This window comes from Mchenga conophoros, linkage group LG22, assembly GCF_057382185.1.
Source record: "Mchenga conophoros isolate Kocher_MC1m ecotype Shallow Benthic linkage group LG22, M_conophoros_male_GT1.1, whole genome shotgun sequence".
Taxonomy (NCBI): Eukaryota; Metazoa; Chordata; class Actinopteri; order Cichliformes; family Cichlidae; genus Mchenga; species Mchenga conophoros.
In genome coordinates this window covers 11,801,302-11,827,917 of record NC_140546.1, presented here as the reverse complement: position 1 = coordinate 11,827,917, position 26,616 = coordinate 11,801,302, and the positions used below count along the sequence as shown (strand labels likewise).

Below are 26,616 nucleotides of genomic sequence, written 5' to 3'. Positions count from 1 at the left end.
CTCTGTAGGGTCCAAGTATCGCCTCGTGCTATAGGTACGCTGACCCCTAGCCACTGTTTTGGGGGTTGTCTAATTGTTGCCCCTCAAGTGCACCTGTTTTTAATTTCATTAACACCGAAGCAGCTGAAACTGATTAACAACCCCCTCGTCTACTTAGCTGACCACATCAATATCCCAGAATATTTACTGACTTGATACTCTGATTAAAATGTTTTCCTTTCATTTTCTTTTTTTTTTTTTTTAGCAGTATCTGGCTGCTGTTGAAATTTGTCAGTGACAGACTGATCCTAACATCTACTGATTTTCTGTTTAATAATGTAAATGTAACTTTTCTTTTGGGTTTGGGCTTTTGGTCCTAACGGCGTCACTTTGGGCTCGGGGTGATTGCTTTGTGACATTTTTTCTGAGAGTGAAGTAGACTCCTGCATCTCCTCTGGGCTCTGCTTTCAAGCTTTAGAAAAACCAGCCTGTAACTGAAGATTTTAGCCAATTTGGTTTGACACTCTGAAGACTTTCACCTCTGAGAGCAGGGTCTAAGTCATGCGTGAAGCCAGGAGTCAGTATGCTCTTATGCGTTACCTCTTATAAAGCACATACATTGTCCCTGTGCTCATCTGGTGGGAGGTAGAGGAGCACAGGCTGGTTTTTTTTCTTTGTTTCTTCCTCAAATTTAGGATTTATTGTGCCTGGTGCAAATTTTTGCCTACTGCAGCTTTAGGTGTTGGATGCAGTCCTTGCTATGACATTTCTGTTGGAACTTTGCCCATGGGGATCAATAAAAATAAAAGGCACAGAGATTTACAATCAAGGCAAATAAAAGCAGTGGCCAGTACCATTCAGCTGCACCTCAAGGTGCTGCTGTTGTTTTTTTTATACTGTATCAAAAACGAGAAACTCCACCACTCAGTTCTTAATTCTTTAATAATATATTACATTTATGCTGTAATACAATAATAATAACAACAGTAATAACATTAATAATAAACATACACAGAAAGTACAAAATGATTTGTGTTATTTTCTTAAGTTACCAACACGCAGTACTTCAAAATAAAAGAAAACAAATCTTCTTTAGTTGCCTCTCGTGCCTTCCTTCACCCTTGCTGCTAGAGAATCCAGAGAACTCGATTTCCCATGACCACCCACCATGAAGGACTACAAATGGAAGCTGGGTTTGTCCAATCGGATGGATCAAAAAGGCTTCCAAAGTTCCAGAGAGGGGCAAAGAGCAGGTTTTTGTCTCGGATATGGCTTATGGCGCTTCCCAGATGAGTTCAGTTAAAACTTTCTTTGTGTGTGTGTGTGTGTGTGTGTGTGTGTGTGTGTGTGTGTGTGTGTGTGATGACAGCGGGGGCTTCTAACACACACATAATAGTGGCATGTTTACCAAAGTAAATAAAAGGCAGGGGGAAATAACCAAAAGCATACTGCCATAAGTGAAAACTCATCCTGAAAAGACGCCATCGTGACACCAACCAGCTACTGAGAAGAGAGGTCCATGCGTCATTTTGAGCGAGGTGGCTGTGGACACACATTACAGTACAGATATCATCATAAGCCCCGCCTCCTCAGTGAGAGGGGAGGGGCTATAGAGGTTTCGAGGAGGTAAAAGTCTCAGTTTGTATCCTGAGGGCAAAGGTAAAGATGCAGAGGGTGTCAGTCAAGTCTTTTCTCCCTCTTTTCTCTTCCCTTCTGCCTCTCATCCATCCATCCATGCATTCATCCACACATGTGTTCCCCTCCCTCTATTTGCGGTGCTTCATCTCCTTGTCGTGGTGGCTCTTCCCTCCACCCTCTCCTTTGTCCAGCAATTTGATCGCCTCCATCAGGTAGCTCTGGAAGGCGGAGAGCGCCGCGCAGATGGCGGGTGTACCGAAGCCATGGGTGAGCAGGCTGAAGTGGGTGAGGCTTCCCTGGACGCCCGGCTCCAGGCAGGGGGTGGGTCGACTGGCACCTAGCGGGGAGCGGTCCTGGGACATGAGGTCCACAAACTCTTTACAGATTTCCCTGAGAAGAAACAAGATCAGCCTTTTAGAAGCATTCGACCGTGATCTGTTAGACCTTCATACCTAACAGGAGTTCTCTTTAAATGGCAACTATAATGATCTCATCATTCTTCTTGCAGTCCACAAACAACACACAAACTAACTTTTTAAATCTTCATGTCTGACCACTTCTGAGAAACAGAATGGCGCTGGTTTTTGTTAGTTGAAAGCAAGAAGAAACGCTGAATATCACCAGCCTCATGCTTTAAAAGCTATTTCATGCAAGATTAATTCAAGAGTGAAATGAGCAGAAGAAGAGACCAGCCACTCACTTGGTGGCGAGCAGCATGCTGCGTCGCGTTGGGAGCTGGTCCGGCTCGCTCTGCCTGCACAGATACTCGGCCGTGGCTCTGGCTGGGAACTCTGTTTCACACACGTAACCGAAATCGCGCGCCAGATGGACGGCCTCACCTGAACGAGGAGAAGAGGGAGTTTGGATTAAAAAGAAGCTCGAGCTGAAATTTGCACATGGATTTATGGGTTGTTTTTTTTTTCACGTTCAGGGCTTCAGTTTAGTTTAAATCAAGTAATTATTCAGATAAAGACTTTTAAATATACACAACTGACTGTTCGGGTCAGGTCAAGATAAACTCACTAACCACTTCGCTCACTTTCACCACTCAAACAGTTCACTGCTCTCTGGCTACAGCTGCAGTTTTTTAAAGGACACCCTCCATGTCTGTGTGTGTGTGTGTGTTTGTGTGTGTTTGTGTGTGTGTATGTGCGTGCACTTGTGCGCACGCATGCAGCCATCCATGCTGTGGCTGTTTATTCATGTGTGCTCACGCAGGGATTTTGCTGTGTGAATATGTGTCTCTATCTGTCAGGATGTATGCAGGTCACTGTATATGTGTACGTGCCTCTGTGTATATATGTGTGCGTGTGTGTTTGCATGTGTGTTTTTCCTACCCTCCACTAGAGATGTTAGCAGAGTGACGTTGGCTGCCTTGCGTCGCCCGGCGGGCAGGTTGAGGCCAATCTTCTCCAGACGCTCTCTCAGACAGCGGCCACCATTCTTTGACTTCGCCCTGAGGGGGGGACAGGGAAACAGAGGGAGCCGTTTTAGGAGATGCTTCTTGTGTATTTGTGTGTGTGCGTGCGTGCGAGTGTGTTTGTCTTTATGACTTTTGTTGTGGTGTGCTTCTTTGTGTCCCTCTGTACGTGTGTGTGTGCACGAAGCTAAACTCTCCCTATGTTCCCTGTCAGCTCTGATGCTATCCAGTATTCTTCTCAATGTTTTTCTGCTTTGCCTCTTTATATTCAAGTAAAATTTAAAGCCAATGAATCCTGCTCATTGTTGATTTACTAAAGCTCTTCAGACCTCAACACATAATTCATATAGACTTTATGTTTGGAGACACATACGATTTTCTTTGCAATAACCTTTAAATTTAAGGTAGATGATGGGCAGTAATATATGAAATAAGTAATTCTACAGTGTAAAAAGATATTCTGCATTAAAAATACTACTTTAGAAGAAGCATAATAAGGCAGTGTTATCAAAAAATCCCTTAAATATTTCTACATTTCATATTAATATGAAATAGGGACTGATTTATGCATCATATGCGAGTTTAAGCCACTTTACAAACTGTAATGTTTTACACGTTAAAATATTCATTTCTCATAAATTCATTTATTCATAAAAATGAACCAAATCATAACAAACATACAGAATAAAACAAATATCTTCAAAATCTGCAACACTGCACCAATTTCCAAAGTAACCAGGTACCAAATAATTGGAATAGGGTTCATTTCTTAATCTGCAAAAGCATAAAGTGGATTAAGCAGTGGTACCTCAAAGTGATAGGCAGCGATGTATTGTTATCACTGGGGTATCTGTATCTCTCTGCAGGGGAGGCACTGGGTTTTTACGGCCCTTTAGATCTTTTAATTATGTCCTCTCAAAGTATTTCAGCCTGCAACTCAAATCATGAAGTTGTTCTCTCGCCCCGAGGCCGTAGTTCATTAAACCGCATTGCTTCTCTTGTGATTTAGTCTCATGACCCATTTTGGGTCCTCGGCGCTGGTCCTGTAGTTAGACTAAAATCAATCTTATTCTGAAAAGCTGAAAGCAGAAACGTCCTAATGTATGGCGTGTATTGTAAAGAGTGAGACCGTTACAATAACTAACGCGACATGATTAATGTGGCCAAAAAGAATTCACAATAGAGATATTAATGAAGTGCAGAAGAGAGAACTGAAATGACAGCTGTGTGATTCATAATTCATAATATCATAATATTAAACATTATTAGACTCTGTTTATTATTGCCATTATATAAATATTTCATTTTTAAATATCATGGTCATTGTTGGTCCTCGTTTATTATTTCTCCTCTATTTGATGATAAAAGAGCCTGACTGGAGTGGTAACTTGATCCCACGCTCAAAGGTCAAAAATACGGAAAATGTAGTTCCTGTGTAGTTTTCTTGTGCTGTTGTGTTTCTAGACTACATTTCCCATAAATCCTGGTTATTGTTTGGTTTTTTATACCTCTCTGAAGAAGATAAACAAGTCACATGTGCATTTTCCTGCTTTGTGTTGTGTCATAAAGCAGCACCTAGAAGGTAAAGCGTATTATATAGCAGGGGTACCAAACATAAGGCCCAGGGGCGAGAATGGGTCCAGCAAAGACTTCAATCCGGCACAAAGGGCGGCCCATGAAAATTTAGAGAAGAGCAAATATTTTGGACTTTAAACTGTATTTTGTATCATGTTTTAGAGCTTTTTCCTACAGATGAAGATCTCCTCCATGGACACTCATACTATACCAAAGAAATTTATTAATTATAAACATTTAAATGACAGAATAGTTCTTGTTTTTTCACCGTCAAATGCAGAAATTTATTATTATATACAGATTTTTTATTTTTTTACATTTTCTGTGAATTAACAAAAACTTTCTGTTTTATAATTACCTAACAGTCTTGGACTTGAAAGCTACCAAAATCTTTTCTGTAACTTTACATATTAATTTCTTACAAATTAAGTCCAAAGAGTCGGGCTGTCGGAGCTTCTTCTTATCTCTGGGATTAAATGTGTAGTTGAACTTCTTTACACTGACAGAAAGAAGAGTTTCACTGGCCTGACGCCTTACTTAAGATCAAACTAGGTTTCATGTAGCCCATGATGTAAAATTAGTGTGACATCCCTGTTACAGAAGATCAAATTCAACCAGTTCAACCAGTAACAGATGCTCCTGCTGGGGACTGCTCCGTTTTACCGCATTTTTGGGTCCTAATGAGGTAAAGTTAGCATTTTTCCATTCATTAAAAAAAGAAAAGGTTTGTATTTTTCTTGTGCTTTAATCTTTAAAGCCCAACTAAATAAAAACATCTTTACATCTAAGTCGCACCCTCTCGTTCCCCGTCTGCTTCTCACCTGCGGAGGACTCCTCCCAGCAGAGAAGCGTTGAGGCACTCAGGTGGGGAGAGGCGTCTCTGCACCTCCCCAACTGTCACCTTGTACTTGGAGGTGGAGCTGAGCAGCGACAGGCGACCCGGGACTGAACAGAAGACCTCTGCCGGGTTGGAGACGCACCCCACTCCGAGACCCTCCTTACCGATGGACAAGGCGGACAGGGACGAGCCGTTCAGCTTGGACGGGATGGGAACTGTGGGGCAAAAGGGGGATGAAAGGTGATTATTAAAGCAACAAAGACTGGATGAGGAGGGATAAAAGGATACAGATCATCAATCTTAACATATGTCATGTGTGGCGACGATTGTGTTGTGTGAATGACTGTGTGACAGCGTGCTCCTCCCCTCCTGATTAATCTATTCAGTGCAATGTTCTCCCCTGCGTCGACAGCTCTAATTCTGGAGCGCTGCTTGTTGATTCTGTTCCTTAAGCTGCAGGTGGTTGCATTTTAACTGCGCATTCTTAAATAGCTTCACTTCGCACCTCGAAGAGCTCAATTTGCACTTAACTATTTTAAATCGAGCTAAGAAGTTACACAGAGAAACCTTCAGGTGACTGGCCAGAGTCAGCAATCGAAGGCTACTCGGGTGTAACACTCAGTGTACCTGTTGCTACCTGAGCAGCAGGGGCAGGGGCAGATTTTGTTTTCTCCAATGTTTATGTTGGGCGATGATGAAATTACTTTCTATTTGAGCAGAAATCCTCTGAATTGAGAAGAGTGAAGGAAGTCAGATGATTTGCTTTAAGACTGCATTTCCTTGGAAGGATACAAAGAGTCCTTAGATCTGCTCCTCGTCTGTTTAATGTCTTCTCATTGTGCTTTAATCTTTAGTGTTTTCAGATTTATATGTCTATAATTTTCGCCTCCTGCCACAGATTCAGTTTTCTCCGTATTCACACACTGTGGCCAAATGACTTTTAAAACATCAGCATGCTCCTTTAGAAACGATTTATGTGCACAGTAATAAAAACTGCTAACTATATGTCATCCAGAGTTATGAAGAGACTGTCTTTGGTGAATTATTTTGCTTTTAAATTTGAATATAAGCAGCACAGACATATTTCCATCCTCCTTCACTGCAATGTTGTGCGTGTAAAATCAACAATAAACTCAAACTGTTGGGATTTAGTGAAGCGATGTGAGAGAGATAGACATGTTTATATAGAGTTAACGGTAGAGAGAGGACAGGAAATGAAGACAGAGAGAGCGAAATGAGGGCTGACAGGCTATAAAGGTCCCTGGATAGTCTCAAAATGGGGATTATGTGGTTTGTGATGAGCGCTTTAAGTGACCAAAGAACATGGAAATATGTTGTTTTATTTTATTTATTTTAATTTAGGAGATCCAGTCCTTTAAGGTGAGATACACACAGTTAAATCTCTAGTCTGAGTATCACCGATGACGATGATGATGACGAGAAACTTTAAATCCTAAGCCAATATTTTTGTGGAGGGGAGCATAAATAGATTTTGATGCTCATCATTTTGAGTCTTATAATTATTAATAATTATTCAAAAATCTCATATTCAGATACCAAGGACATGCAGAGGGTTGGTGTGACAGAGGATGAGATGGATGCAAATCAGTCAAGCAGGCAATCCCTGAAGGGAACATCCGAAGGAGGAGAAGAAGAAGGCATACTGCGATAACACACAGTGTTAGGCTTAGCTGTCCTCAATGATCAGGACTCAAAATTTTGAAGGTTAAGGAATAAAATGAAGCAGTCAAAGATCTTAGAAATCCAAAAGAATCTCTGGTTAAAGAAACCTTGAATCAATCTGCACGTATGTCTCTTTCATGTGAAAGAATCAGATCTTTTAGTTGAAGGTTGAAGTTGAGGACTTATTTAACTCATGTAATAATAATTCCCTCAGCCTCACTTCCTGTGGTCGTTCCATGCCTCATGGCTCTGCAATCTATCTTCTCCTTTCAGTCTTTTGAAAGAAACATTGTCTGTAAAACTGTACTAACGCTGGCGTGCCAGCTCCCTCGTTGCACTGAGAGGGTGCTCAACGGCGGGTGGCCTCTTTGCAACTCCCTGCTGTGCAGCGCAGATTCCCCCAAACTGCACACAATCTCTAAAATCGCCTCATTCACAACGAGCCGATTAGCCAGGCGACGAGGCCGCAGAGTTTTTCTCCAAAGCTCCCCTCCTTTGTCATCTCCCTGCCCCTCCCTCTCTTTCTCTTATCATCTTTCACTCTCTTGCTTGACTCTTTCGTGTGCCTCCCACTTGTCGTACCCCCCCCCCCCTTCTCCCTCCTTGCTTGTCTTCTTCCCCCCTTATACTCTATCTCATTTTTTTCTCCCCCATGGATTTTCTTATTCATGAGGGCTCTAGGTTTGCTCTGCTATCTGCTGCGAGTGCTCGCCGTGGAGAGTCTCGCTGCGGTAATTGATCAATTCTAAGCGTTTGGCAAACAAGTGGAATCACTGTCACTTCATCAGATGACTGCAGCAGAGAGCTTCAGGCAGTCTGAATGAAACCAGAAATGTGTAAAGCCGCTCCCAGGGCTTGATTTGGAGAATTACACCAAATCAAGCAGCAGTTTCGGGGGAAACTTTAAGGTGTGGACGGCCAGACCAGTTAGGATTTTTAAGGTTTTGTGCAGTAAAAGAAGCACAGAATGTTTTTGTTTTGTTTTTTTATTGTGCATGCATGTTTAAATTTGAAGTTTTTCTCGTTCTAAAGAAATACAACAAAGAACCAATGTTGCTTAGTGTTATTTCTCTTATTCTGTCAGTCATTTCATAACACAGTGGGTGCCATCTTTAGCCTGTTTTTGTGCAAAACCTCCCTTTTTTTAAAAATGCACCTGAGCAGGGCGTCTATCTGTTTTCAAAGCATCGCGCTCGACACCAGCTACAAATCCAACATGAATTTTCTAATCGCGCCCCTGTGTCTTCTGCCACTCGGAGTCGGTAATATTAGTGTGATCGTACTCTGCAAATTTCTCCACAACTCCTCTTTTATCATGTTCCCCTCCCTTTTCTTCCTTGCCCCACTTCTCTCTGCTCCTCACTCTAAGCCTAACACACACACACTCACAGACACACACGTACACACTCTCATATGACCATGAACAGTTCATTAAGAATGTGTGCCTTTGGGGTGAAGTCTGCAGCTGAGTATTAGAGGACTTCTTGACTTCAAATGAAATAGCAAAACAGAATTATTTATAGTGTGTGAGAGAGTGTGTGTTCATGTGCGTGTGTGTGTGTGTGTGTGTAAGAGAGAGAGAGAGTACAAGAGAGTGAGAGAGGCTGGTGTTGGAGTGCCCCTAAACACAAAATCCCCTTCAGCGTGTATGGCACAATTATATAGGTGCACACTTAGACACAAATGCACACATACACAATTGATCTTTTCTCTCTTGCTCTCTGACACACACACACACGCACACGTGCACACACAGACGCACACGCAGCTCTTCTACCTCTTACCTTTTTTAATGACAGAGTGGTCGAGGATGCCCAAGGCTGATCCTTCCTCCATTCCCTGTGTCAGACAGACAGACAGTCACTATCATTTATCCACCGGCCTCAGAGCCACCACACACTCACACACAGAGACACACACAGAGATATACAGCTTGTCTCTCTCAGGCCAAAGCAAGATGGAAGGTCCAACATTTACTTTCCCCTCACAGCACATATGAGCACCATCAATATCGAAGTAAATAATAAAAGCAAATTTGATTTAGTGCAAGTTGTTTTGTGCAACAGAGAAAGTAAATGAGTTGAAGTTGTGACGCACAAAGCAGTTTACATATCTGTTTAATCAAAAAGAAGACATGTCACTTCATTTCAATTCTTTTAAGCCTAAAGCAATAAAACGTTTGGAACAAAGGCTATTTTTTGGACAGAAAAAGCAACATAAAGCAACATAAAAATCATTAATACATCTGCATAATATGTGTTAGGTAAAAATAAATAAATATATCTTTTTAAATCTTAAGAAAATGCGATTTACTGATAAGTGAAGTGTGGCTCAGCGATTCAAAGACTAAATTAGAAACATTTGGAGTTTTCTCTGATTGAAAGTAAAATCATGTTGCAGGGCCCGAGTCTCATGTTGCCTCCTTTGTGCTGACACTATGAGAGGGTTCAAACGCGGAGGATATAATCCATTAATCAAATAAAAGTCCCTGTCAAGTGGGAGCGTTTAACAGCAACATGCCCGGGTTGACTCCTCGCCCGGCGCTCCTCTCAGACGTTTCTTTTCTATTAATGACCGTGCAGATCAATTGGTCTCGGTGTGTGTGTGTGTGTGTCTGTGTGTGTGTGTTTTTTTCTTCTGCGAGGAGGCAACAAACAGCGTCTGCAGCTGCACCTGCTGCAGGGAAGCTGACTGCTCAATAAACCATAGAAACTATTCTTCTCCCCCTAAAAACCTGCAGAAGGCAAAAAGGCTGCAGAATCACTTTGTGTCTGCGCGAGACGGAGGATAATGCTGGAGTGGATAATAAAATGGAGTGAGGCCAAATTGCTATCATTCATTTAACGAATGCAGTTTTTTATATTCATATTTTAGGGTATCGTTTTTATTGTGGATAATCCATTAAAAAAAGCTTAGAAAAAAAACGTATATACAAAAAGATTTCAAGTAATAAAACTGAAACATTAACTGATATAAAAACCATCTAAGACATGTCGTTATTGATCATGTCCAGCACAAACGGATAAAGCAGGAAAACAGACAACTGTAAGATGTAGAGATTTAGAAATTTAAAGAATATTTTTCTCTTGTCTTGAGAAATCAGCGTGCTGCTGTTTCCTTTGCTGTTTCTGTGTCAGACGCTAAAATTAAAGTATCAATTTTTAGGGAAAAATATAAAACTGCAGCTCTGAAGGTGTTTTAAAAAATAAAAAAACAAAGAAATAACATAAAAAATACTTTTAAATTAATTACCAGAGTTGTAAATTACACGTTTCGCTTTTTATGTAGATGTTTTAGTGTGGCCTGCATCTTTATAAACTCTTATTTGGAATTAAAGATAAATTGCCCTGAGGCCTTTTCGCCGCACTGCGCGTTTTCTAGTATTTAGTAGAATTTAGTAGTATTTATTTACATAAGCTAATTTTAAAATATTTCATTGTCGTAAAGGATAATTATTGAAGCACAACAAATACGAGCGTTTTAAGAAAAAATGCGTGCGTCTTTATCGTGTGCCGATTGACTTTTACGCACGGACTTCTCGAGCAGCAGTGCCAACGCAACACAAGCGGAAAAACAAAAAAGTCACCTGAAGATCATCCAGGCCGTGATGTCCCAGGTGCATCCCGAGAGGACCGTCTCCGAGAGCTGCAGCCCCTTCCCCGAGACCGTGCAGCAGCCGCGGGACAGCTGGATACTCCCGACGGGGGTCCAGGCTCAAAGCCCGGTGAGACTGTGATAGTAGCCCCCCTTCCTCGGAGCGCGACCTCTGCGAGTGCCACGCTGCTTGCTGGTGCTGATGGATGGAGTTGATGGAGGGGTAGGGGTCTGACAGGTGGGAATAAGCAGAGTCCTGGCTCTGAGAGTATGGCAGTGAAGACTGTGGATAGGGGGGTGGAAAGTAGGGAGGCTGGAAGTCTGAGGCCGGAGTGTGGCAGAGCGGGGGAGCCGAGGAGTAGGCGGCCTGGTTCAGGGAGGACAGCTGGGAAAGGCGCCCGCTCGGCGAAGAGCCGCTTAGTCCGTCTGCGCGGTCCTGCAGAGAATCAGAAAGTTTGTTTCATATCAGGAGCTCAACGTGCTCAGAGTTTCAGGGTTAAAAACATTGAGCTCAGAGAAAAAATATTTTAAACCAAAGCGTTATTTCCATAAAGGAATCGAGATTTTAAAAAGGAAAAATAAAAGAAACAAATAAGTCACAAAAACGCAAAATTAAAATATGAAAAAAAGTTTTAATGTGTCCAAAATAAAAGTCGTGAATCCATAAATAAATATTTCCATTTCATTAGGGAGGGATGGAAATAGCAGCTGCGCTTGAAGTGATGCGCCGTGGCAGAAGACGCCCTTGGCATCGCTGTTGAAAAGTGTCAGAAAGGTCACTGCCACCAAGGAACTGCACAAAGGACAGGTAACGCACAGCAACAATAACAACAGCAGCACGTCGCTCCGGGAGGAGGCTCCATCTGTAAATAATCAGGGACTGCGTCAACAAACACAAACTGACCCCACGAGTGAAAATTAAAGCAAAAGAGGGGTTCATTCAGGCTGGCAAGGCGCGCGAAACCAAACGATAATTCAATGTGACTTCACAAGTTTGACCTCTCTTATTAAAAGAGATGCCAGTATGTTCACGCTGTGTGTGTGTGTGTGTGTGTGTGTGTGTGTGTGTGTGTGTGTGTGTGTGTGTGTGTGTGTGTGTGTGTGTGTGTGTGTGTGTGTGTGTGTGTGTGAACGCGCAAACATGTAGTCCCCTAGCCTACATTTGGGCTCACACACACACGCATCCCGGTGAAATTTGATTTTTTTCTCAAAGCTGGGTCAACCTGATCGATGCTGTTGTGGTGGAAACAATGTCCATTATCTCCCTGCCAAAAATGCCGCCTTAAAAGCAGATATCGGTCAGCCCGGCACAGCTTTATTCGTGCACCGCCTTTCACCCACAGATGAATGAAAAAGTGCATTTCGGGCAACAAGGAAAGAATGGGCAAAACAATTAACAGACAAACAGATATTTGCAAAAGTTTTATAACAACAAACAGCAAAATGTTTTTTTTAAATTAAAAAATACACTGTAAATATCGAAAATGTCAACAAACGAGAGTCATAAATAATAAAGAAAAAATAAAGAAAGAGAAGAAAGGTAAGATTATAAGGTAACTGATGGGCCACAAATGAGAAGACACCTTAAGTAAAAGTGAAAATAATTATGTCTTCGGGTTTCTTCTTCTTCTTTCTTTTTCTTTTTTTTAAATCTCCACTGAGGTGCAGTCCACCATTCCCTGAGGCAGACTGTTCCTGAGACTGGGACCACAGTGGCTCAGGGATGGTTCCCCATGCGTTTTTATTAAGATCCTTGGGAGAACCCGGAGGCCGGCTGCACAGAATGTAAGCCGGGATCCGCTTTGGTACATAACTATAAAACATGTCAGAGACTGACTGCTGCCAGGCCATTAAAACCCACTCAAATCATCTCTCAAAGAAATGCAACCTAATAACTTTAAATTAATATTATTATGGGCTTTCATATTTGTGATCAAGGTCGATATTCAGTACTACAATTACTCATACTGATTGTGCGTACTTGTGCATTTCAAATTTTATTCCCCAAATTCTCTCTATATAAAAAAACTGCAAAACACAGAAAAAGATGAGCATCTTTCCACCGTGTGGACTCCTCATGGTCACTGTCTCAGCTGCTGTGACCGTGTGCAGACAGACAAAGAGCATCTCTGGGACAGATGCGCGGCGCAGTGTCAGTAAAGTCAAATTTTTTGAAGTATCTGTGATTCTTTGGAACCACTTCTACAGGAAACCGAATTAACAGCAACGGTTGAACCACAAATCTTATATGATTTAGAAAACAATAAACATGAATTACTATTACTCTGTAAGCTGACAGCTGCTGTAAAGAATTCAACGCACTGTTTAAGTCTTTTTCTGTATCTTAATATACTCCAATTTTGTTAATTTGTTTTACCGCCAGCTGCAATTGTTTTACGCCCGTTCTATAAGGTTTACTGACATTTCTAATGCAAAAAACAAAATCCTTGTAAATTTGTGTTACAGTAACGACTAACAGACACCAGCAGCCCTGAAAATACTAAAAAAACAAACAAAAAAAAACAACCCAGAACGACTCTGTCTAACTTACCATAGCTGAATAGGTGTGGATTAACATCTGGACCAGTCTGGACAGATCCCCAAAATTTAAAATTCAACGGGAGTCGAAGGCTTCCCACGGCTCATAAGGTGTCACAAAAAATGTTCCCAGATGTAATCCAGGCCTTTATTAAAGGTCCATTCAATTCAGAGGTGCTGATATTTACTTTTCCTTATCTCTCTGTCTGCCGGAGCTCTTTACGCGCAGATGAAAAGCAGCTGCCAGATACGAACACGCGCGTACAACACAACACAGAGTCCTGCAGCCTCTCCATGAGCGCACTACTTATAGGTTTTGCGCGCACCCGGCAGAATAAGGGGAGGGGTCGAGAGGAGCCACTTCTCTTAAAGAGATATATTCCTTCGCTTGCTTGTTTTGCCCCACGCTGATTGTACCGTTAGCTTTATTGTTGCCTTTTAAAATAGCATCATGCAGGCTTTGCGCACGAAGTAAGACCCCAGATGGGTTTTATTAGTAGTAAATATCCCTCAAAAATTCACATTTTCAACAAGGAAATCATCTCCCGTGATTCTTTTAACGTCTACGTTAAAAAGTTTGTCTTTTTACGCACGAAATTTTAGAGGGATGGTTTAAAAATCTAAATTATTTCAATTGTTTCAACTTTTTTAATACACCTTGAGTATTTCACGGTTTGAACCGACTTAAATTATCTTCTGACATAAAAAAATAAATACATTTTAAAAAGACGTGTGCACCTTTTTACGCGCTTCTATATAAAACATAACAGACTCACAGAGCCCACCAATGAAAATAAAACTTTACCTGCGCGTTGTCAGTTTTAGTTCGGGATTTCCAGAGCATGATGGCGCTCGGGCTGTACGTCAAGCTGCAGCTGAGGGGTTAGAGATGGATGGAGAGAAGAGAGGAGACAGGCTGAAGGTGCAGAGGGGAGTGAGTTACTTTGAGAGACGATGCAGTAGTTTGTATGGATGAGTCAGAGAATAGAGCCGGGTGTGAGGAGGGGGGGTGTTAGAAAAAACACAAAAGAGGGCGGTAGGTGACACGAGTCGAGGAGGGGGGCAACTGAAAACTTTTGTCACGGTTGGTGTGAGGACCATAGGATCAGCGGTGGAGGGGTTAAACATAGCTGATTGGTGATAATGGCCTGACAAATTATCAACCTAATCAAAAATTCACTTTAATACTTAGAAATATTCCAGAACTCAAATAAAAATAAAATTTTCCCCGCATTTCTGAGTAAGTCTAACATCCGCTACAGCATTTAATTCTTGTTGCTAGATGACTGATATGCGCCAATTTAAGACTTTCAGCGTCCAGTAAAACGATGTCATAACTAAACACTTTGTTCTCTGTGCTGAGGTTTTTTTTCCACCACATATTGTTTTATTAATAGCTTCACTATAATTTAATTACCAGCCTAATAATTGAAACAACTAAAACTCTGGAAATGTGGATAACGGAAGAAGTTTGCCAGTAAACAAGAACTTCACCACACATTAAGTGTCATTGCGCCATCTAGTGGAAACCGACTGAATGCCTGTTCAGTGATATAAGGAAAATGTGCTTGGTATAAATGTACACCAGCCCAGTTCGCATTACACTGAACGTTTGACATAATACTTAAATTACAAGATTCTAATCAAATGATTTAAATTTAGCATTATTTTAAGTTCATGTAATGGCCAATGCAATAATATGACCTTTGAACAGGAAATTTAAATGTTCACATCCAACCTCATAATGCAGACCTGCATCATATTTAATTTATGATGCAATTACAGCACAAAACTGTCCTCAAAGCAGCAGCTAGTAACAGACAAAGCTGTAAAAACAAAAAAAGCAAACCCAAAACACAGCGTTCTCTAACAAAAATAGTTCTTTATTAAAGGCATTTACATTTTCAACAGTTGCATTTAAGAAACAGCTTGTGTGCATTTTCAGCTCCTTGTGACAGGTATAGCCGTCTCTGTAAGGATTTACCTGCAGAGCTCTCAGATGTTTTCAATGATTTATGATGAAAACAATAAAGTAGGTCAGTCAAACGGGGCACATTCAGAGAAATGTGCACAGAAATGCATGATCCTCCTCATTCCTATTAAAACTAGACATTTCGGCAGACATCCCCAATTTATTAATAAAAAAAAAAAAAAAAAAAAAAAAACCATCAGAGCAAACACATTTATAATAAGAGTTTGGTTTCAGCAGTTTCCCTGGTTTATTGGTTTCATTGTGCGGTTTCACTAAAAGTTAAAAGTACTCGATTAGAGAGTACACCATTTCTCCAGAGCAGCTGGTTTTACTTCACTCCCACCGACTTCTTCAGCTTCTTCATACTGCTCAAAGCTCCTTCGCTGGATCTCGTCATCATGTCTCCGATTTCTTGTTTGCACACCGGGCACCGCTCTGCCAGGGCACACAGAGCCTCCTGCAGCGCATCCTGGGTCAGCTGGTCAGGCAGAGCGCTACACTGATGAAGCATGGCGAGCATGTGTCTGAGCCAACCCTCCTCTCTGATCAGGGTGGTGATTGAGGGTTGGGCACGGGCACAGCCTCCCAGGGCCTGCAAACTCAACCTCCAGAGCTCTGCAGCGTCGTCCCAACTGTCCTCCCAGCTCAGGCTCACCTTCGCTGGACCTGGACTAGAGCTCGAGTCCAGGGCGCTGCGAAGGAACCGGAGAGCTGAAGAAAGGAAACGCCGCTGGCCCGCTTCCACTGAGCCTGCAGAGAAGAGCTTTGTTGAAAACTATTTAACAAATAACTAAACCATTAATTTATTTGTTCATATCTAAATGGGTCACATTCGTCATGTTTCACATCATAGACCAACATTGTGCAAGGCTTAGGAATCTTGCAGGACCACTACGAGAAAGACTGCAGCTAGATTCTTGCAAGTTTTCCTTCTTGTAAATTTCCAGCAGAACTGCTGAGCAGAAGCAGAAGGAGCTTTGGGCCACATCTGCCTGTGTGTGCAAGAGTTTGTTCTGTGGGTGGTGGTTCAAAACAAAGAAAACTGCACAATGTCAACAACTCAAGGTTACTTAAGTTTGTGATCACCTTATCGCAAAGGATTGAGATGGGAACATTTGTTGGCTAGCTTGCTAGCATTATGGTGACACAGCTTTGCCAGTCAGTGCAGGGTAATCTCTATAAACTGGTTCTGTGTATAAATAAATGTAGGGAAGGGAAAATTTACCATCTTTAGCCTTTTAAATACATTTACACTTGTAAACTATGAGCAGTTTGAGCCAACACTAAGTGGAGGAAAACCAAGGTCATGGCATAGATTCCCGTGGTTACACTGGAAAGCCCTGAAAAACTAGCTGTTGTTCCAGTAGCTAATAGCTTTAAGCAGTGTGCAGATATGTCAATGGAGAATCTCTATACAGAGCGTTTCTAGATTAAATGACTTGAAGGTTATGCAAAAATAAATTACACCCCCCCCCCAAACCTAAGAGTATAAAGAACCAAAAACCACTTTCACCTCCTTCCTTTAATCTGCCAATCATGAGTCCCAGAGTGCAGCAATTTGCTGTTAGGACCAGGAGGCGGGGCTTATTCACCAAGAGGGGGAGTGCTTCACTCAGAAGGACCTCAAGGCTTCTGAAACACGAGTCCTTTCTAGAAGACAATAAGTTTACAGGTTTGCATTTTTAAACACAGATTGTGTGATAAGTACTGCTCATAAACATTTGGCAGACACTCAGAAACAGACGGTTTGCTTGTCACATTGATGATTATGATGATAAACCAGCTACCTGACTCTCTCTGGCTCTGTAACAGTGAAGTTGAGCAAAGCAGAGCAGGCTGTCTCCATGCTGGGATCCCTTGTGGATGCGACACTGGTTTTTCCCCTGAGGAAAGTCCAGCTCTGAGACAGGAAGTCCACCAGCAGGGCCGGGGTGTCGACATCGAGCAACACCTTCCTGGGAACTTCCTCTGCTGACAGGTGGCACAGAGCTGGGAGGAGATACCTAGGGAGGAGGGAAAAGGAAAAGAGGCAGTGCAACATAAAACCAGCAGATTTTCTCTAAATGTTACCAATCTCCTCTCAGACTTCATCTTTACCTGAGAGCCTCTCTGCCCGTCCACGCGCCCCTGTCCTCACCAATAGACATCTTGACCATCCAGTCAGCGAGGCTATGCTCTAAGATCCCACCCTGCAGGTGGCTTCGGGTGTAGTTTATCAGAAATGGCAGGAGTTTAGTCACTTCCTCCTTAAGACAGGAAGTCTCCTCAGCCAACCACGAGCACAGAGAGCGGAATGTGGCGAAAACGAAAGGGTCGCCATAGCGGCTCGGCTCCACCTTTAATATCATGAATAAACGAGTCATTTATTCACATTTAAATTTTCTCTTTACTCCTAGGCTCTACACGTCAGCACAACAGAAATAATTTTGTGCACAATAAATGATCATATTTCTAGTATCACCAACAGATAGCTTGTTATGTTAGTTTTCTCATCATCTCTTTACCTGCTGCAAGAAGTACATCAAGCCAGAGAAGGCCTCCTCCAGGACCCCGAGGACCTGCCTGCTCTGCTGCAGACTGAGGGTAGCAATTGAGCTCTGAGAAGGTGCAGCAGCCTGCGGGACTCCCGGACTGCAGGCCTGCTCTATGGCCGCCTCCATGATTCGGTAACAGCCTACGAGGAGCACAGTTCAGATTAAATGACTGAGGTGGTTAACTTTGATTAGATCTCAATACCTAGAAAATGACTTAAGGAGTCAGATGATGCCTGTTTATTTAATTAAACTTCAATTGTACTTGCTCCCAACAAGAAACACTGTTACATGACAACCAAAACATGCAAATGAGGACACCAAGATGACTACTTTAAATCAGCTGAGTGAACAGTTACATGCAAATCATACAGCAGAAATGAGATTCCAAGTCAACTTCAGCTCTAAGATTAAACTGAAGTAAGAAAGCTTTACAGCAAGATTTAATCAACCTTTTTCCTTTTTTATGAAGTGTCATCCTGGAAAATAATAAACTTAAAGTTCCAATCAACATACTATTATGAGTAAGTACACTACCTGTTATTGTGTGTTGCACCTCAGGGGTCAAATCATTACCAGGCAGTTCTTCCAAACCCATTCTGACCTCCACGCAGGCCCGGTTCACCAGTAAGCAACAGAACTTTGGAGGTCCCGCCATCTCCCAGCCATATAAATCCAGCAGGCAAGCACTGAGGACCAGGATTGATCCGATATGTCTCGGTGTCAATTTAGCCTGCACCATAGGTCTCAGTATCTCCCATAAACTGCCCACGACTGCCTTCAGCTCCTCACTCTCCACTGCCACGCCTGCTGGGGGCAGAAACTGCGCCAACTGACCACACATGCCTAACCTGGTTTCGTCTGTGGACTCGCAGAAATCTTTGGAGAGTCTGACCAGCAGCGAGAGGAGCTCTGGAGTGTGTTTGCTCCATGCTTTGTCCTTGTTTTTACCAGAGAGGAGCGAGCCCAGCAAGGTGAGCCCTTTCTCGTGGCTCAGAGTCTGGTTCAGTTCCACCGCTTGGCACAAAGCCGAGATGGCGCCCCTGCTCAGGAGCTGCTCCGGGCCTCTGGGTAAGGCACACACAACTGTCAAAACCAGGTAGCAGTCAGCAGCCAAGGCCGCATCAAGGCTAGACGAGGGAGGGTTCTCCTGAGACGTTGACACTCTGTTTGCTTCACTGCCATCATCGCCTTTTTTCCTGCTGCTCTCAGTCTCTTCTGCAGATTGTGCCACACTGGCAGGATTACAGTCTGGGTTTGAAATGATTGCTGACTGGACTTCACCGTCTGGACTCTGCCCTACTTGGTGCTGCTCCCGGTCTTCCCGTTTCTGCTGGTTAAATACAGGACCATTTGCTAAGATGCCCAGCAGGAGGGGGATGGTGGTGAGGAGCTGGGGACTGGAGGCCATGTCTGGCTCTGTGCTCAGGGCAGCCAGCAAAGCCGTGCCCAGCGAAAGGAGCTCATCTGGGGGTAAGCCAGAGTTCTCGTCCCCTCTGACTGCTGTGACCAGAAGCCGAGCTGGAAGATTGAGGCCCACCGCCTCAAAGATGCGCCTCAACGTGGGTTTGTCCAGTTCACTGGCTGGGCACAAGCGACTTATCTGAGGATGTGAAGATAGAGTAGAATTAGTCTTTGTTGAGGCACAATTTAAAATATAACATCAGTAAAATCTGTCTACTTAAAAAAAAACAAACAAATAAAACAGTGTTATAGCGCGCAATTTTTAATGATACTTTGATCTGTTTGCAATTCCTTGTTGTCCATTCATCCATCTGGCATGCCAGCTGTTCCAGTGCAACCTAAAGGTGTTTGATGGTGAAGGCTTTGTTCCAACCAGTCAAGTTCTTGCCCACCAAACTAATCCAACCATGCCTTTATGAGACCTTGCTTTCTGCACTGGGGCAGACATGCTGGAACAGAGGAACCTCGATGCTAACTAGTCCCACAAAGCTAGAAGCGTAGTTGTCCAAACCTTCTTGGTGAGCTTAACCATGAAGATCTCATTCACTGGAACCAAATACTCCAAAGCAACAGCCGTCCAAACTTTACAGTTAGCACAATGCAGTCAGGCAAGTAACTGCTGTGGCATTTGCAAACCTAGACCCGTCCATTAGATTACTCACCACTTCTCCAGAGCAAGATTCCTGATTTCCTTGGAGTAACAACAAATATAAATGTCTTGTTTCTGTTCAGTTCTATAAAATAATATCTAGACATCCAGCAGTTAATCTCATCAGTGCAGCTCAGTGTGTGAACAGGGGCTAGATTAGAGGGAAAAGATAAGTACAACTGTGTACCATCTGTATAAGAATGAAAGGTATTATAATTCTTTATGACAGTACCAAACAGAAGCTTTAAATTCAATCCAAGAAAAGACCCTTGAGAAAACACTGTTTCAGCTTTTAAATTGGCTGGTTCCTTGATTTTACACACCTGTGACGATGAGACTGAAAACCCCAAAATTCAAAGATTAAGAGGTGTGATCCAATACTTCTGCCCATTCCTCTGCTGCAGAGGTAGTTTTAAGGGAAAAAAAACAAAACAAAAAAACCCCACAATGTTTGCAAATAACCATTAGTTTGGTAAACGCAACTGTATTTATAAAAATAAATTAAAAAAAAAAAAAAAAAAAAAAAAGGGAACATGCAAAAAGCTCCCATAATTTCTTAGTTTTATTTTGGGGAAGCTTAACCCCCAAATAGTTGAAAATCAATTTTAAAACAGTTTTATATGAACTCCTTTAACAATATTTTTGTTTTTATCTCGATTCTTAAATTAAACGAATACTTACCAGAAGAAGAGCAGCCAACGTTTGACTGTCGTTTTTAGCGTGCTTCAGCGCATGCACACACTTCTCCAAGACGCCTCTTTGGGCATCAGTCAATCCGTCTTTTACATCCCCTTCTGAGCCTCCTCCACCTTCACCTCCTCCCTGCTCCTCTTTAGCAGGAGACTGGCTGTTCACGGTGGGTGTAAAGGCAGCACTGTCAGCCATTATGAGCCCGGTAACTATGCGACCGAGAGAGATGTAAAGAGGAGAAAAACTTTTTCAATGAATTTCCAATCAGTCTTTCGAGCACTGATTGCAAGAAACAGCGCCACATCGCTGGGCCAACTTACCAATTTACTGGCTGTCAGCTGTCCCGCTAACGGCTGACAAAAATGTATATGTATATCAATTTAACATTTGAACAGGTGAACGTTAACAATGGAACTTACTTTGTTGACAACCCTCTTGCACGCCGCAACTGCTCGTGCTCACTCCCCCCGGAAACACACTGTCAAGCTAAAGATGTCACGAGCCAATAAAAAGGCTCGAAGAAAATCAGGCAACCAATCATCAGGCGGATTGTTGGAAGGCGACACCGCCATTTTAGCCCGTGTCATAACGTCAGATAAACGAGGTTATCCAGATTTATCGTTTTAATTTTATTTTTTTAAAATGTTATTATTTTTTTAATATAAAAGAGAAAAAGTTTATTAGCACTCGTTGAGTTGAGCATTTACCTTTTTAAACGGCTCCTCGTTAGGGGGCGTAAACCGGAACTAGCTGGATGAACGTTGAACGTTTTCAGCTTAAGACAACAAATTAATTTAATTTGTATTGTGTTTTCATTATGTACCAAAAATCCACGTGTAAATAAATAAATAGATTAAAAAATAGAAAATGATAAAGAAATGCCAACTGGTTAAAAAAGAAAAATTAAGAATAACCTGTATCGCAAGAAATAAAATGAGCTCATATCCAGGTTATTAAAACTATATAGCTATTTAGTTAGGACTTTCGGTTTTACTTACAGATGTACCACGTAACTGCTCTAGCTAACCATCGCATAACTGCTGTTTTCACTGCCTACTTTGTTTTGAAAATCTCATCACCGGAACCTTGCGTAAAACGTATTGCATTGACAGTCAAGCACTCACTCACGGCATATCAGCTGTATCAGCGAGAGGAGTACTGACCTAATTTGGAGAGCAGGGGACAACAAGAGACAAGGCTACACATCGGAACGAGCAGCTGAAGAGAAACTCTACCATTTTTTGTTTGTGTAAGTCCGTGCACGCATTCTCTCTCTTGTGTTACTGGGGGCAGTTGCCGTTAAAACGCATTGTGTAGGGTCCGATGAGAGATGTCAGCAGCTGTTAGCCTCAAGGTGCCTTGGATGCGAGTGATCCCGGGATTAAACAGGTGAAATACCTTACGGTGCACTACTTCAACCTTCCCGTGTCAGTGCTTGGACGTCGACATGCCTTGTAAAAACATAACATCTGCTAAATGCGCGCAAGTGGCACTTGGGTTTATACATCAACCCCCCACACAGTTGTTTATAATATTATGACAGTGCAGCAGACTGTGCTGTGGGCAGATACCGGCCTGTATTGAATTATCTGACAGCTGAACACGTCTTGTCCTGTCTTGAGTAAATCTGAGTGATTTGTCAGTTTCGCAAGATACATAATGCACGAGCCCACCATTTTGTCTTAGTAGTGTGAGGGTTTTTTTTGTTTCTTTGTTTTTGTTTTTTTCAGTGCGTTTACTCACGCGTCTCATTTGACTTGACAGACTTTCATTCATATAGTCAAACATGCACCAATTTGCGCTTTAAGCAGTCCATTACGCGCTGCACGGGAATAAGAAGAGACAAGAGTGGAGCTTAGTCAGCAAATCAGGGTTATTTTGTTTGTTTTATCAGTCATTTAGTTGACAAAATAAAATAGGCCAGCAGAGGCTGAAGTAATGTTCTTTATTTAGTCCCTCTACGTTTCATCTCTGATATGAAGCTGGCAGTTACTGAACGTCTTTTATTCAGTGAGGCAAATACTTGGTGTTATGAAATTACTAAGAATGACTTTTAGTTGTTGTTGTTGTTGTTGTTATCATATGATTAAAATGTGTACACATGTCAATAAAAAACCTAGAACAGGCAAAATAGACCATAAACAAAATAACTGAAAGCAGATAAACGGACAGTAAAAAGATATCACTGATGACAAGACATAAAAGGCCAATTTAAAAGTATGAAAAGGACTTTTTAAGGAGATTAGCAAGCATTCTCTCCTCAGGCTGGTCACTCCAAAGCCAAGGGGACTTGATGGCAAAACCATTAGATTTAAATCTAAGGAGCAACCAAGAGCTCAAACGGGGGTCAACATTTCTGCTATGTAACTTGAGACCCAGACCCAGATGTACTTTAGAAGTGAATCCAGTTTCAGTTGCTCCGTTTAAAATACATGATAATTTCACGGAAATCATATGAGTGCTTGCAAATGGCACACGTTTGTTACCCAAGATTAACTTGAACTAGAATGATGTGAAGAGAAAATTATGGAATATGATCCAAAGCATACATTATCTGTCTAACATGATAGAGGCAGTGTTGTGGCATTGGTGTGTATGGCTGTGGAACAAAGTCACTAGTGTTACCTGAAGATGTGACTGCTGATAGAAGTAGCACCCTAACTTGATCTAAACCCAACAGAGTGCGCTTTTTCCATTGTCAAACACAAACAAGCAGCAAGTGAAGGTGGCTATAATAGAGATCTGATGGAGTAACTCAAGCAAGGAAACTCAACATTTGGTGTTGCCCACGGGTTTAGACCTCAGGTGAAGTTTTTCTTTTCATAAAGGTATTAAAAAGAGTGTTTAAATTTATGTTCATTAATTTTGAATCTCAGAATTTGGGGGACTGTGTATAGCAATCGCTGTAATTCTTAAAAAGTGCATGTAAAATTGTTATAAAGCTCCTTGAATTAAAGCTGAACGTCAGCACTTCAGTCACATATTGATTGATTTGCAATCCGCTGTGATTGGGGCAGAACTACAAACTGTCTTTGTCCCAAACATTATGGAAGGCGCTGTATATGCAATAAGTGAGAAAACCCTAAAGCCAAGATCTTGGCAAAGAGTAAAGTTTAAAGTGAGTTAAAGACTAATGTGATGTACTCGTACTTTCTGTTGGGTCTTTGATTTGTAATCTTATTTTAGGATTAGTGTAGTTATTGCTCTAAGGATATTTGTAGAGTTGTCACAACAAAATAAGCAGTTTGTCATGATTATTCATTTTATTAAATGTTTTCCTGGGTATGCTGCCTGAAAGAGACATAAAAACTTGATTTTCCTTCCCTGTGGCAGCCGGAGGAAGCTGTGCGTGGGACAGAGAAAAGCTACATCAGCCTGTCTGCGGAGAAGCCGATGCAGAGCTGACTGCTCCTGCTGAGAGAGGAGGAGGAGGAGGAAGAAACAAGTCAAAGGGAGAGAATTTGCCAGATGTAAGAGGAGGAAAGAGAGAGAAGGTGGGCGAGGGTTTCGGTGACAGAGATCATTGTTCTGCAACAAACCCCTCATGGGTGAACTGGCCATTAAAAAGTCAGTAATGGCCAAGCTGTCATCAGCCCAGGTGACCGTGTGCACCTGAGCGTTACTGCTGCAGCACAGTGAAAGTCACCACGTGCCTCGGGGCAGCTGCTGCATGGTTAAAAAAAAAATCCAGGCTGCCGGATCCTAACTGATTCCTGCACGTTTTCTGCACTGGATCATTTTCACCTGGAGCTTTTTCCCCTTTTGGGAGTTCACTAGGGAGAGAAAAATAAGCAAAAGCGGGATACGGAGCAGTTTGGATATTTGGACAGACTGAGCCAGTCACTACAGCAGAGAAAGAGACTGCTCGGTGCTCCAGTGTCACGTGCAGGAATGCAGATTTGAATAAGGAATCGGACCAGCAATCCAGGTTTGATACTACCACGTTTTCCTTTTAAAAAATACAGTAAGTAACATAGTTGTAGGTTTGTCTCAAGAAAACAGTGCTGCTTAAGCTTTTAATGCTTGCCTTTGTTTAAATAAGATCATTATCAGTTTAGTAAAAGCATCAGGACATTTGTAACAGTGCCTTACACAAACATGACTTCTTTTTCTCAAACTATATTTTCTGTTTATTCAATTTTTGCAGAGGCTGGCACCGATGGCACAGGGTAATTACTAATGTGGAAGATTAGGGATGTGCTTCCAGCCATATGGATACAGCATCTAGCTAACCTCTTTAGAGTGTGATCATAACAGATAGATATGAAAGCTTGATTTATTACTATATTGCCCCACAGTAGTTTCCTGGTGAGGCCATGTTGAGAAGAGGCCTGGCCGTGCCTTAAACATTGTGTTTCAGGAGCTTTGGTATTTATTTGACAGGGACCATGCACAAAAACACTGACCTCACAAAACAAAGCATGCTTCATACCTAATTTCCATATACAGTCCCCAGAGGATGGCAAACACAATATTAACTAATCCAGCAGTTGAGGTGGGCTCGAGTCCAACTTGGAAGGGACCTTAGGGCACACCCAGGACACACTGGAGTGATTATATCTCGGCTGGCATGCAAACTGTTATCTGGGTATCTCTGCTTAGACTTTTGCCAGCCGTTTCCTGCTGCTTATCCAGCAGAAGGAAGTAGGTGGATGTTTGTATACATGGACAGACTTATCCAACTTAACAGTGAGGATGAACCTAGCCGAGCCGTCACAAGGCAAGAGACGTGGTACAGCCTGTCTCCTAGAACGTTGAATTAAACTAAAGAATGCTCAGGACCGGCCAGGAGGTTTAAACTTCTAACCTTCTTCCTGTGGGACACCAGATACAACTTAAAAATGTATATACATACGTACCTCCAGCCCACTCCCACTCCCACACACAAACATACACACTGTAAAACCTTCCTATATACACCCCCCTCATTCAATATTCAGGATGTTCCATCAGTGTATATAAACCTATCATAAAATGAGGGTATTATAAGGAAATCTTAGCTTCACCGGTTACCTACAAGCTTTTTTTGGATCATGAGAAAACATACAAATCTGCACCAAACTGTAAGGGAGCGTTTCCCATTGATTTCTTAAATGAAAACCATTTTTCCATAGCAGAACGTCTTTTAGGAACTTCACGTCCACGTTTCCCTTGAAGCTCTGCTCATCTGTAATCATCTGATATGCACACAGAGGTCTTTGCAGTGGTGGAGGTGCAGTCATTTTTATATATTTTGCAGACAAGAACATCAGAGTACAAGATTAGGCTTTCGTAACTGAACATTTTGTACCTACTCAGGATATCACAGTGGTGATAATGCTGTGGTTTCCTTGTAGAAATGTTAAGGAAATTAGTTTTAAAGTTGTCACACCTTCTTGACACTAGCAATAGACACAATAGTGTCAAGACTATTGACACTAGTCTATTGACACTATGTTCCCAACATATCTGAAGATAACTGTTTAGTGTTTCAGTGTGCTACCACTCATGCTTAACCCTACTTTTATGATTTCTGCTGCAATAACCTAAAGGGAACCATGTGTACCAACACAGCGGTTAAATATTGCGCATTCTCAGATTTTTATCTTTGCATCAGACGAAAACCACAGAAGCTGAACAACATGAGGATTACACCTTCCCTTCAAGCAGCACAGTAATCTGAGTCTTGCCTCTTTTTTGGTGACTCATTTAGTCATTATTCTGGAGGTAAACATGAAACTAAAGGCTTCCTCCTCACACTTCCTGCACAACGGGATATTAAAGATGAGGAAGTTACTCGGGGTCCTGAAGGCCTGTGACTAAGGGTATTTGTAGCTTGAATTTTGGGTCATGGTTTTGTTCTTTTTACAACAGAAGGGCGTACTATGAAGCAAGATTATTGGGTTAGCAAGCTCCGTCAAGTTTAAAGTCAGAGTTGTCTCTCTCCTTTTACCTGGTTAAATCACCATGGTAACTTACGCTGAACACATGACCTAGCCAGAAGCAGGTTATGCTTTGACTTTCACTTTAGAATCCGGTTGAAGTGCCACATTTATGCTTTTATTT

General features: G+C 42.1%; 3 protein-coding genes across 9 annotated transcripts in view; 1 reads left to right on the top strand and 2 right to left on the bottom strand.

Moving 5' to 3' along the window:
• Positions 1 to 903: 903 nt before the first annotated feature.
• On the bottom strand, positions 904 to 14,188 carry tfap2e (transcription factor AP-2 epsilon). 3 transcript variants are annotated; one of them, XM_085262363.1, is made up of 7 exons: positions 14,071 to 14,188; positions 10,720 to 11,163; positions 8,918 to 8,972; positions 5,434 to 5,665; positions 2,955 to 3,073; positions 2,318 to 2,456; positions 904 to 2,007 (listed from the first exon to the last, which is right to left on the bottom strand). In XM_085262363.1, the coding sequence occupies exons 1-7, from the start codon at positions 14,107 to 14,109 to the stop codon at positions 1,746 to 1,748; spliced, it is 1,290 nt and encodes a 429-aa protein (XP_085118489.1). In that variant the 5' UTR covers positions 14,110 to 14,188; the 3' UTR covers positions 904 to 1,745. The 3 variants fall into 3 exon arrangements, with proteins under 3 accessions (XP_085118489.1, XP_085118490.1, XP_085118488.1); XM_085262364.1 differs by lacking the exon at positions 14,071 to 14,188 and adding an exon at positions 13,279 to 13,563; XM_085262362.1 differs by lacking the exon at positions 14,071 to 14,188 and adding an exon at positions 11,545 to 12,048.
• Positions 14,189 to 15,134: 946 nt separating this feature from the next.
• Positions 15,135 to 21,148, bottom strand: ncdn (neurochondrin). 2 transcript variants are annotated; one of them, XM_085261502.1, is made up of 8 exons: positions 20,991 to 21,148; positions 20,563 to 20,780; positions 18,306 to 19,371; positions 17,742 to 17,911; positions 17,335 to 17,573; positions 17,025 to 17,240; positions 16,751 to 16,887; positions 15,135 to 15,987 (listed from the first exon to the last, which is right to left on the bottom strand). In XM_085261502.1, exons 2-8 carry the CDS (start codon positions 20,764 to 20,766, stop codon positions 15,566 to 15,568), a joined length of 2,454 nt encoding a protein of 817 aa, XP_085117628.1. In that variant the 5' UTR covers positions 20,767 to 20,780; positions 20,991 to 21,148; the 3' UTR covers positions 15,135 to 15,565. The 2 variants fall into 2 exon arrangements, with proteins under 2 accessions (XP_085117628.1, XP_085117627.1); XM_085261501.1 differs by having other exon boundaries at positions 20,892 to 21,048.
• A 344-nt stretch (positions 21,149 to 21,492) lies between these two features.
• The window catches only part of kiaa0319l (KIAA0319-like ortholog), a 36,636-nt gene continuing 31,512 nt past the window's right edge, over positions 21,493 to 26,616 (top strand). The window contains exons 1-2 of one of the 4 annotated variants that reach the window (XM_085261499.1): positions 21,493 to 21,820; positions 23,905 to 24,041. The gene's annotated coding sequence lies outside the window, so the exon portion shown is untranslated. Of the gene's footprint in view, positions 21,821 to 23,904; positions 24,500 to 26,616 lie in introns of all 4 variants that reach the window. The other 3 variants (XM_085261498.1, XM_085261497.1, XM_085261500.1) reach the window with 3 other exon arrangements.